At 38.6% G+C, this 11,352-nt stretch overlaps 1 protein-coding gene across 2 annotated transcripts in view; it reads right to left on the bottom strand.

The window, feature by feature from the left end:
* Positions 1 to 525: 525 nt before the first annotated feature.
* Positions 526 to 11,352, bottom strand: part of PRDM5 (PR/SET domain 5) — a 209,615-nt gene continuing 198,788 nt past the window's right edge. For both annotated transcript variants that reach the window (XM_032633777.1, XM_032633779.1), the window contains exon 16: positions 526 to 2,443. In XM_032633777.1, the coding sequence (XP_032489668.1) occupies positions 2,279 to 2,443 (165 nt within the window). In that variant the 3' untranslated portion in view covers positions 526 to 2,278. The remainder of the gene's footprint in view (positions 2,444 to 11,352) is intronic.

The raw sequence follows: 11,352 nt of genomic DNA, 5'->3' as shown, positions 1-11,352 counted from the left end.
CATGCTCTTAATTTCTCAATTAAACCAAATCACTTTTTATCTTTTTATTATTGCTAAGTGATTTAAAAGTTCCAGGATACAAATACTAATATATCTGAAATGCTTATAAATAATCAATCATCTTTTGGATAAAAGGTGACAGCACGCAAAGAGTCTTTTAAGGACCTGTTTTGGTTTCAGTGCTTTCAAAAGAAAGGATGATGTACCAGTAGGTCTCTCCACACCATTTTCTAAAGTTTCGCTTGACTACAAACCTTCAGCCTGATCAGGTCCAGCACCTCATCATCGGCTCACTCCGCAGCATGGACATGACATGGTTTTGAGGGTAATTTCCTCAGCAGCCCTGTAAATTGTGAGTCACTGAGGTTATACAAAATTGGTATTTGGCTTCCTTTCAAGTTCACATTCATCACATAATCGGGCTATGAAGCATCCCATACAGAGAAGGCAGCATCCAAAGCAATGAGTAGATCGCGTTTAAATAATACACACTACTAAATTTTACAGCTGTCCTTTTATATTCAAATGATATTAAGCACACTGTCATGTTAAATTGAAAACACTTTAGATCTAAAAATATACTACTGAAACAAATGACACAGTGAGAAGAAACAAGACCAAAATCTATTTGTATAAAATACAGTCTATAATTTCAGAACAGATGCTACATATAGCCATACTTATTAGATATCTTCTAAATTATCATTTGGGCATTTATATTTTTAAAAATTGTCTCTGGCGAGTCTCAAATTTAGTATTTTCACAGAGTTTAAAACATCTATAACGAATCTTTATGTTTCTTTTTAAAACTGCAACTGAGCATAAATATAATTCTAAAACAAGATTCCTGACTTCAAAGAACTGTCTTCAGGTAACCTTTCTCCAGAAATCAGTAAAACTAAAAACCTTCCTTAAAATTATACTTCCTCTCTCTTCTGAATGGTCTCCAAATAGGAAAGTTCATGAATTGGGCTTCATTTTAATTTTTTTCTGGTTTTTGGATTCTTCTACACTGCTTTGACAACACTATTACATTTTATCCTCTCTTCTCCCAAAACAAGCTATTCATTGTATGTTGCTCTCAAGTATTTAATTGAAATATAACCTAAAGGAAGAAATTATGCTTCTTGCTTCAATTCCCCTTAAGCATCAGTGATAATTTCAATCGTAACAATTGCCAGGTTTATGTTTTTTATTCTGGATTCCTAATTATACAGGATTGAGAGTAATTCAGAAGTGTTTCAGAATCATCTACTGCCAAGATTCTGAAAAATGTCTTTTGTGAAACAGAATGTTAATGCTCTGAGGACTCTGTTATGTCTGCACTAATATGTTCTGTGCACTTTGATGAAATGAGAGGGTAAAGGTCCAGGTGTATCATGACTAATATTGTAATATACCTACTGTCCTGTTACCCTGTCAGTCAACAGATAATGAGAACCTATTTTGTTTCCATTTTTCGTTATATATATTTATATATTGTTAATTTCTAAAGCTCGCTAGTATAAATTCAGGAAGGAGGATCAGCCTGATAAATATTTAAGTGTTATGGTCATTTTTTGTGTTGATCTTATCTAGACCATGAATGTCAGCCTATGACTGATGAGAGGAAATAATGTTTCCTGAGAATTGTCTAAAATGCGCAACATTTCAATCAATGTTTCAGTTCTTAAATACCTCTTTATTTTAAACTGATCTGTTATAAGGAGCTATTTATTAACTAAGATCAACTTTTGGCCTGTTTTAGCAAGTTTTAGCAAGTTTTATCCTGTTATCATGCTTGAGACTTTGCAAACTCTTGCCCCTTATCCTCTATCTGCAGTGAAATATCTTGGAAATCTTAATCTCTTTCTGGCTAAACTAGTAATAACCAGTTGCAATAACCAGCATCACAAATGCACACACACACAGACACGCACACACACAAGGATAACAATAAAAAATGCCTAATACGGAGTATGTTAATAAACTTCACTATAGAGAGATGGCCAAGAAGAGCCATGGCTCCTTTTTCCATTTTTATAAGACATAACACAAGTAGTATTTTGGAAGGCTACAAAGTTATTTTTTTCCATTTGTACCACTTCTTGACAGAAGTAGGATTTTTTTTTTTTTTTTTTTTTTTGCGTATGTATCTACAGACTCTAAAGGTAGGCAAATAAGAACTCTGAGACCAGTGAATTACTTTTCGCTACTTCTGCTATGCTAATCAGCGGAGAGAAATCTGGGGTTCGTATTAGGAGCCCTTCTGAATGGCTTAATTCCTTTACAGCTACCATTAGCTGTCAGCCTCTCCATGGATATTGTCCATGTGCACTTTGAGGTAGTCATTCCTTGTAAACTTCTTATGGCAAAACTGGCATTCTGCCAGTGGACGATTAGGATTATGAGTCATCTTGTGTCGGATCAGCATTTTCTTCAGGCTAAAAGCCAAGTCACAAACCTAGAAAAGACCCAAAGATACCAATCACATTATACTGAAAAATCTGAAGATACACCAAGTTATCACTTACACAAAATACAATATGCAAATTCCTATTATCAAGTATATACTGACAGGCTTAAGAACAAAAATGCTCTGGAAATAAATGGAACTTAACATCCAAGGTAAAAGGTAAAGAAAATTAATTATAGTTCCAAGAGTTGTTTGCATTTAATGTGTGTCCTCCGCATCCCAACCACTCTCCCTTCCCCCAGCTACTATATTTTTAAACATCTCTAAAGACACGACTCCCTGGAAACAGTATCTTTCTCCCCATATTTCAATGTATTAACAATTTCACGTTAAACCTCTTAAACAAAATGCCTTGATCTAGAGGGCATCTTTTTAGTATATGGCATAAATAGCACAAGACATGTCTCACCGGTGATCCCTTCAATCTGGACCCATGTGTGAAGTAAAAGGTTAACACTGCTTTAAGCGTCCTAAGCGGAAGTTCGTTATCCACTATTCCAGTTCTTTATTTCCAATTAAAAATACTTCACATTTTCTTCATGTAAGCTCTGCGACATTGCCACCTGACTCAACAGACATTAAACAGCCCAATAATTTAAAATATTAAATTAACCCAGAAGATGTGAGGCATAGTTATTCAAAAATAAAAATGAAATGGAATTCTTTTATAATACCAAATTTTCATTCAAAGTTTGCTGTTATTCACAAAAATTCCATTTACATGCAATTCTTCAAAGGCACATGCACGATAAAATAAAATACTTAAATAATGTGAAAATTCCCTGAAAAACATAGTGAATATAATGGGAGAGGTAAAGCCTTGTAAAAATACTGGAAAGAAAGCCGAAGTTCTGAATGAGGTGAAGCATGTGAAAATACAAAAACAGATAAAAGATTCACTCTCTCTTTATGAGAGAAGCGGGATTTTACATGCTCAGCAACAAGAAACACAGAAGGGCAAGCCCCCAGTTTGGTGAAGAGAGGGAGTAATCCAATAATAATGTATTTTGAATTACACCTTAGTAGCATAGTGTGACATAAAATAAGTTTTAGAGTTTGCTACGGACTGAATGTTTGTGTCCCCTCAAAATTCATGAGTTAAAGCCCTAATCCTTAATGTGATGGTGTTTGAGGTGCAGCCACTGTGAGATAATTAGGGTTAGATGAGCTCATGAGGATGGAGTGATGGGATTAATGCCCTTATAAAAACGGGAAGAGACACAGATTCTCCCTCTCTCTCTCTCTGCATGCACACACCAAGGAGGGCCATGTGAGGCATAACCAGGAAGAAGGCCCTCACTAAAGACCCAACTACTCTGGCACCCTGACCTCAGATCCATAAAGGCAGAGAATCTTCATATATTTTATTCACTCATATATCCTAAGGGATAAGACGGTGCCTATAGAGTAGCACTAAATAAGTATTTGTTGAATTAACTAACCAAGTTTCAACCTGATTCTATCACTTCCTAAGGAAGTTTAAATGAACAAACTATGCCTTTTAACTTCAGTTCCCTCACCTATAAAATGATCACAATGATCATTATCTCACAGAATTAATACTAAGATTAAATGAGGTAATCTATGCAAATGGATGTTGTACTGAAGACACTCAATAAATGTTAGTGCCTAGTTTTTCTCTTTCATCTTCTCTGGCAAAAAGAATCATCAGCAGGTTGGAAAGAAGAGACTACAACAGCTACCACATGTGGGGTCCGAGAGAGAACACAGCTACTATAAAGAGTAGCAGCTCCCTGCAATATACAAATGATTTGAAAGCAAACAGAATAATTTTCCATGACAAACATAATGCTTCCAATCAGTCTGAGGAAAGGACGTTCTTCTTATGAAATACCTTTGTAAACATAAGTTTTACAATCACAATTTAAAACAGACTATATACCTTTAAAGTCACTGAAAAACAAAGCCAGGTAAGTTCATGTCATGCAGTAAAAATCGGGATAAAAAGGAAAGACCCAGGAACATGAAAGACCATAAAATACAATGACAGACTATATAATACATGAGTTATGATAAGTGATATAAAATACTGAGTACCCTTAAAGGCTCTGAAATTAGGGTAAAATGGAAAATGCAAACACATGCTCTTTTCAAGAAATGTACTTAAAACAACACACACACCCAAACATAAGTTTACACGGGGGCTTGGAATGTGCCTAAGAAAATGGTGCTGATGACGGTGCAACCATACTGAGTAGCCCTTCCTCAAAAGCACCTTGGACGGACAGAGATTATTAGTATTATTATTTTCACAAGCCTTAAAAGAGCCAGGAGTACTACCAGTATGATAGCTCCTAGTCAAAGATGTATATATAAGATGTTCATCCCAGAATTATTTATAAAAGTGGAGTATTACAAATAACTTATTTGCCCAAAGTTAATGAGTATATTCATTTTGATATAACGAGAAGAGATACTTCTCAGCTGTTAAAAAAAGATCATACTTTAAAAAATATGTAAAAAAAGGCAAGGGAAAATGTAAAGGGCAGAAAACAGAATAAAATTAATGCACAATTTACAATTCTGAAATAAAGATGGTAACTGTATCTGTATAAATAAGTATTGGAGGAAAATATCAAGAGATTAATGTTAATATTAGTTGACATCAGTTGAGAAATTTGGAATCATTTCACTTCTGTCTTTATTCCCTTCTGTATTTCCTAATTTTTCTAGAACAAAAAAGGAAACAAACTTCCAAATGTTACTTTGGAATGCAAAAAATACCGCTGGCTGAGTGAAGGTTCTACATCCTCATCCTCCATGCGTGCCTCAAGCCCACTGCCATCACACTGATACGTCAAGTGCTGTAACTCCCTAAACAGCTTTGATAGGTCACCAACCCCCTCCACATGGCTAAATGGAATGGGGACTCCTGAATCCTCATTTAACATGAAGTTTCAGTATCATTTGACATACCTGGCCACTTCCCTCCTGCCTTTCATTTAGTTTCCATTAGGACCTGTTCTCCTTGTTTTCCTTCTATTTTTCTGGCCTTTCCCCACCCCCCACCCCCCACCCCCCATTTTCCTGTACAGGCTCCTCCTCCACCCTAACCTTGAAGTCTGGATCTCAGTACCTGTTCCTTAGCCCACTTCTTCATTCATTAGGTGTTTTTTCCCCTGGTGACCTTAATCATAGTCATGCTCTTTGTTACTGTTTATATGGACATACTCGCCAATATCTTATCTCTGATCCAAGCCCTCTCTCCTGATCTGCACAGTGGAGGATCTAAATGCCTGCTGGATAGCTCACTGGTGCCGCAAACTCAGTAAGTCTAAAGTTGAACTGGAATTGAAAAAATACAACAAACTACTGAATATGACGAAAGAGAAGCAGACTCACAGAGAACAAACTACTGGTTACCAGTGGGGAGAGGGAAGGAGAGAGGGGCAATATAGTGGTAAGGGATTAAGAGGTACAAATTATAGGGTGTAAATTAAGCCACAGGGCTTCCCTGGTGGCGCAGTGGCTGAGAGTCCGCTTGCCGATGCGGGGGACGCGGGTTTGTGCCCCGGTCCGGGAAGTTCCCACATGTCGTGGAGCGGCTGGGCCCGTGAGCCATGGCCGCTGATCCTGTGCGTCCAGAGCCTGTGCTCCGCAACGGGAGAGGCCACAACAGTGAGAGGCCCGCGTACCGCAAAAATAAAAAAAATAAAAAAAGCGACAAAGATATACTATACAACACAGGAAATATCGCAAATATTTCATAATAACTACATGGAATGTAGTTCCATGGACTAACTAAATGGAATATAAGCTTTAAAAATTGTGAGTCACTGTATTGTACACCCGTAACTTATATAACATTGTATATCAACTATACTTCAATTTAAAAAAAGACTCTTTGTCTCCCAAAGCTAATTCTCAAAACAAAAGTGTGCCATCCATCTGACACGTGCTGGAAATCTGGCAGTCAGCCTTGATCCAATGTCTCCCTCATCCCCACCTCATTTAGTCAATTACCACTTCTTCCCCGCACACATTTCTAGAAGACATTTAATTGTCGCCATCTGTGCTGCCACAACCCGAGTGAAAACCATTACCTGCCTAGACTACAGTGATTCTCCAGCACTAAGAAAACGTTTCCGCACGCACCTATTATCTGTATTTTTAAATAAAATATACCAAGTGTACTAAGGTATTTATAAATTATATTATTAGAGACAAACTTTTAAGAGAATTTGAAAAAAAGATGAAATAAACATTTTTGTATTAATGATTATGACTTCATATTTTCATTAGGCAACATCTAAGATATGATATTTAGGGTCAAAGTCATTTTTAAGAAAAATGTAGACAAAAACATATTTCAGATGTCTTCTGGATAATTTCAGTGTTTTGGTTTACTTTTTTCCAGATATGATGGTGTCATTTGTTTAATCTAAATTTGCTGCTGACTAGTAATATTAACTCTGTTGTTTTCTTTTTGTTGCCTTGTGTCTGTATTATTAATATTATTTTCAATCTGTAGTTTCTGTAAAGGACTCTTTTGTACAAGATTATTTTGTTTAAAAACAGATAACAGAATCCATATCTCCACTTAACTGGGAACACATAAATCGCAATCCTTGCAAGCACGGAAAACAAACAAGTGACAACCTGCATCACCATGGAATTGCCACCCTTCCCTCAGATCACGTTTAGTACTGTACATCACAAGAAACCAGCTGTTAACAAGGGCACCAAAGTAACAGAGGGCACCAAAGTCAAGCCCCGCTATTCAATGATTAATAAAGTTTAATTTTGTTCTTAGTTTTAAAATACACAATAAGCAGGGATCACAACTGTAATCTTTCCTTCCCGTTTCCCAGTGGATGTCTCCTAGGCCTCCTGGGATATGCAGCTCCTCACTCCGGAAACCAAAGCCTAGATTATTGCAATAGCCAGTGGCAGTGGTTCTCAAAGAGGTGGTACCGTTTCCCCTCCCCTCAGGAAATGTTTGGAACTAGGGGAGGTGTGTAACTGTCCTGAAGAATGGGGGTTGCTCCATGCATTTTATATAGGAGAGGAGATGCAAATTCCCTGTAATGTATGGACAATTTTACACTGTCAAAAGGACCCAGGTGATAAATACTATCTGAATCTCTCAGCATCCATCCGTATCCCCTTCTGTCCATGCTCCACGCAGCAGGTGGAGGGATTTTTAAAAGTATAAATGTCATTTTACTACATAAAACTGTTCCATGGGTCCTTACTGGATCCTTACTTACTTTAAGGGAAACCCCTAAACTCTAGCCCAACTAATCAGCTTTAGTGTAGGCTGTTGAAGACACCACAGCCTTCCTGCCTCAGTACTTTCTCACTTCTCTTTTTCTAGCTGCCTCCTATGCATTCCTCAGGGAGGCCTGTATGATCTTTCTGACAGAAGTCTTCTGTTACATGCTCTCATAGTAGCCTTTACTTTTCCTTTATAACACTTACCTCGAGTGTAATTAATTATTTGTGTGCTTTTTAATGTCTCTCCTTACTAGTCCTAAGGAACAGGAAGGCAAGAGTAGTCATTCCATTAATATTTGTTGCACTAAAGAAAGAAAGAAAGGGAAAGATAGATAGGTGATTGATAGATGCAATCCCTGTGAGCAATGTAAGTAACCCAAAGGCTGTGGAATAATTCTGAAGAAACCAAAGAAGGTGTCTTTAGAAATTATTTTCAAGTAAAAGAAACTCTGAATTGTTTTTATAAGTATAAATGAACATTTGTGATCGTACGTAAGACAGAATTAAAACTGATTCCCTGTTTTCTATTTCCCTGGCTCCTTCTCTAAACCTCACGTCAAAAGAACAATAGATACCACTCTTCAGTGGCTTCCTGTTGAAATCAGATTCGAAATGAATTTCTTAATGTGGCTGAAAGGCTACCAGTTTGCTCTCCCACTTCACCTTGCACCGCCCTCTTCCTCTCTCCCCGCGCTCCAGCTCCCCCTGCCTTTTTACTTCCCTAACACTGCATGCTCTTTTCCACTTACAGGCCTTGATTTATTCTGTTCCCTGAGCCTAGAATGCTCTCTCCCCCATGGCTACTCTCCACCTTCTAGGCTACTCAGAGCCACTTTCTCAGAGAATTCTTCCCTAACTACTCTTTCACAGCCCACCCCATTTTTTCCTTTCCCAATCTTCTTCACAAAATGCAATGAGACATCTATTCAGGTTTATTTGTTTAAGTCTGTACTCCACAAGAATGTGAGTTCTATGAGGGCAGGGGACATGGCGTCTTGTTCACTGTTTTATTACAGTTATTTATTTCTGGCACAGGGACTAGGTTTAAGGGCTGACATCAGCTTTCACCGTGTGCCGGGAATGACCCTTGGCAATTTCTAACCATTAGCTTGTTCAATCTTCACAAACCACCCTTTTAGGTATTATCCCCATTTCACAGAAGGAAACTGACACACACACTTCTGTCTCAAGCAGGTTACCCAAGGTCACAGAATGAGGAAGTGGTTTCCAGCATTTAAACCCAGACAGTCTGGGTTCAGAGTCTATACCAGCCCTCAAGGGCCAACTATTAAAAAAGTCTCTCACTTCAAACAGAGATATGTGAGCCCACTATACTTTCTTCCATTTGCCTGGCTGACACCATTTTAAAGAAATAAACATCTCTTTGAAAAAATAAAGGAGGTTCTCAGACAGTTCAGCTCACCAGTGTGTTGTGAGGGATACGAAGTTCAAGTCCATTTACATAGTCACCATGGGAAAATTACGGCAGTGGCAGGCTGGAGAAATGGAAAGGAAGTTGGGCAGGATGCCGAAGTCATTGATGATGGCTCAGAATTAAGGAGTTCGAGAAGCTCCAATAGGACACGGGATTGGAACAATCCAACAGACTGCTGAACGAGGGCCAGGGCAGAGGATTAAATGTCAGCCGAGAGTAGCTGATGTCGCGGTTGTGAAACTGACTACCTAGACATTAAGAGCTGTGTTCTCATGAACTTAAATGCAGTCATTAAGAGACTTCAAACTGATGCTCTGTATAAATCAGCCAAATGTAAGGTCTTTTATAGTCATTTTAAAAATAGGGAAGGGCAAGGAGTTCCAACAGTGCAACAGAGATGCTTCCTTTTCTTTCTTTCCACATGTGATTCTTATACAACCCTTCAGCCTACTCCAACTTAGTATTAATTCACATTCCCCAAAAATGGGAAAATATTTTATTCCTTCTCTAGGCTAGAGGTAAACTGATTTTGTCTTAAGATAAAGGGAAACAGCATGTTTAATAGAAAGTCCTTGGAGATAATGTTAGAATTGTATACAGACATCTTCAGTTAACAAATATTTATCACATATAATGTGTCTACCACTTCAGTAAGGAGAACAGTGACAAAGAGCGCTCTGCCCTGCCTCAGTGGAGTCCACAGCGTTAGGAGAAATACTTGCAATGCCATGAACATAATGCCAAGAGAGGCACACGGGAGGGGGCGATGACTCTTCCTGGATGCACAGGGGTTATCACGTCCTAAGTTGGGGAGTGACATTCAAGGGAGAAAGAAGGAGATGTACAAAGGTACAGATGAGTGAACAGCAAGGCTCAGGTGGGGAACGAAAACTGTTCACTAAGGCTGAAGATGAGACACTGTTAGGGGAACAACTTGAAAAGGAAGTTAGAAGGCTGGAACCAAATCCTAGAGACCCTGATAAGCATAAGAAACTGGAAGGATGTATATTCTGCAAGCGGTGGGACTTGAAGAAGAGACTGAAACTGAAGTATAATTTAGTTAGCAAGCTAGAGAGTACACAACTGGAATCAGGGAGGCCAAAACAATGTTCCACACCAAGCCAGAAATGATTTGGACATAAACTAAGACAGTGGTCATTGATTCATTTGTTCATTCCTTTAAAATATTCTTTGACTGCTTCTCATACGCCAGGCATTGTTCTAGGGCTGGGAATACAGCAATAAACAATAACGAAAAACTCTGTTGTCATGGAGCTTATAATAAATGATAAATAATTAAACAAATACGTAATATTTCAGGTGGATGTAAGTACAGTGAAGGAGAAGGTGACTATGGGGTGAGGGTTAAGAAAGTAATGGAAATGAGAGAGAAAGAAATTTGAGCCAAGAACTGACAGAAGCACAAGAACAGATCATAAAGATACCCGAGAAGGGCGTTCCAGGCTGGGGAAACGGCAAATACAAAGACCTATTCACAGTAGTGAGCTCAGTGCGTCTGAAAGAACAGCAAGGAAGCCATGTGGCTGGAGTGAGGCAGAGGGGGCGGTGAAGCCAGAGAGGCTGGGGCACAAGGGCGGGGGGTGCAGGTCACGTGGCCACTTCCAGACTCTGGTACAGCTCTGGTTTTCACTCTAAATGAGATGTACGGTCTTTGAGGGTTTGAGCCAATGAGAGTAATGTAATACATATGTTATCTACACACACATATGTAAAATCTGACTCGGGTTTTAGAAAGATCACTGTGGGTGGCCAGTTGAGGACAGATTGTAAAGAGCAAAGATGGAAGGAGGGAGATCAATTAAAAAGCACTTGTGTTGTTCCAGGAGACTAGGTTGTTAGTTGTGGAGGTGTAAGAAGTGTTCACATTCTCAACTTACATACAAAGCCAATCAGATTTGCTACTGCACTGGATGTAGGGGGTGACAGAAAGAGAGAAGTGAAGGTGGCAATGGAAACTTAGACAAGGTGATAGGTTTGAGAAATACAGACAAGCAAAGAGGGTCAGGAATTACTGGGGCTGAAAGGAAGCTGCATGGGTTTGATCCTTGGAATCCAGATTTGGCCAGTTTTAAGCAGTGAATGATAGGCAAGTCATTCAACCCCAGGGAGCCTCAATTGCTTCCTATAAGTGGAAATAACACCTATATATTTCTGGACTGTAGTGAAATCAGAGACTATATACAAACCATGGATCACTGTGTCT

This window comes from Phocoena sinus, chromosome 5 (genome assembly GCF_008692025.1).
Source record: "Phocoena sinus isolate mPhoSin1 chromosome 5, mPhoSin1.pri, whole genome shotgun sequence".
Taxonomy (NCBI): domain Eukaryota; kingdom Metazoa; phylum Chordata; class Mammalia; order Artiodactyla; family Phocoenidae; genus Phocoena; species Phocoena sinus.
Note: the sequence above shows the minus strand (reverse complement) of the source record. Positions and strands in the feature narration are given on the sequence as shown.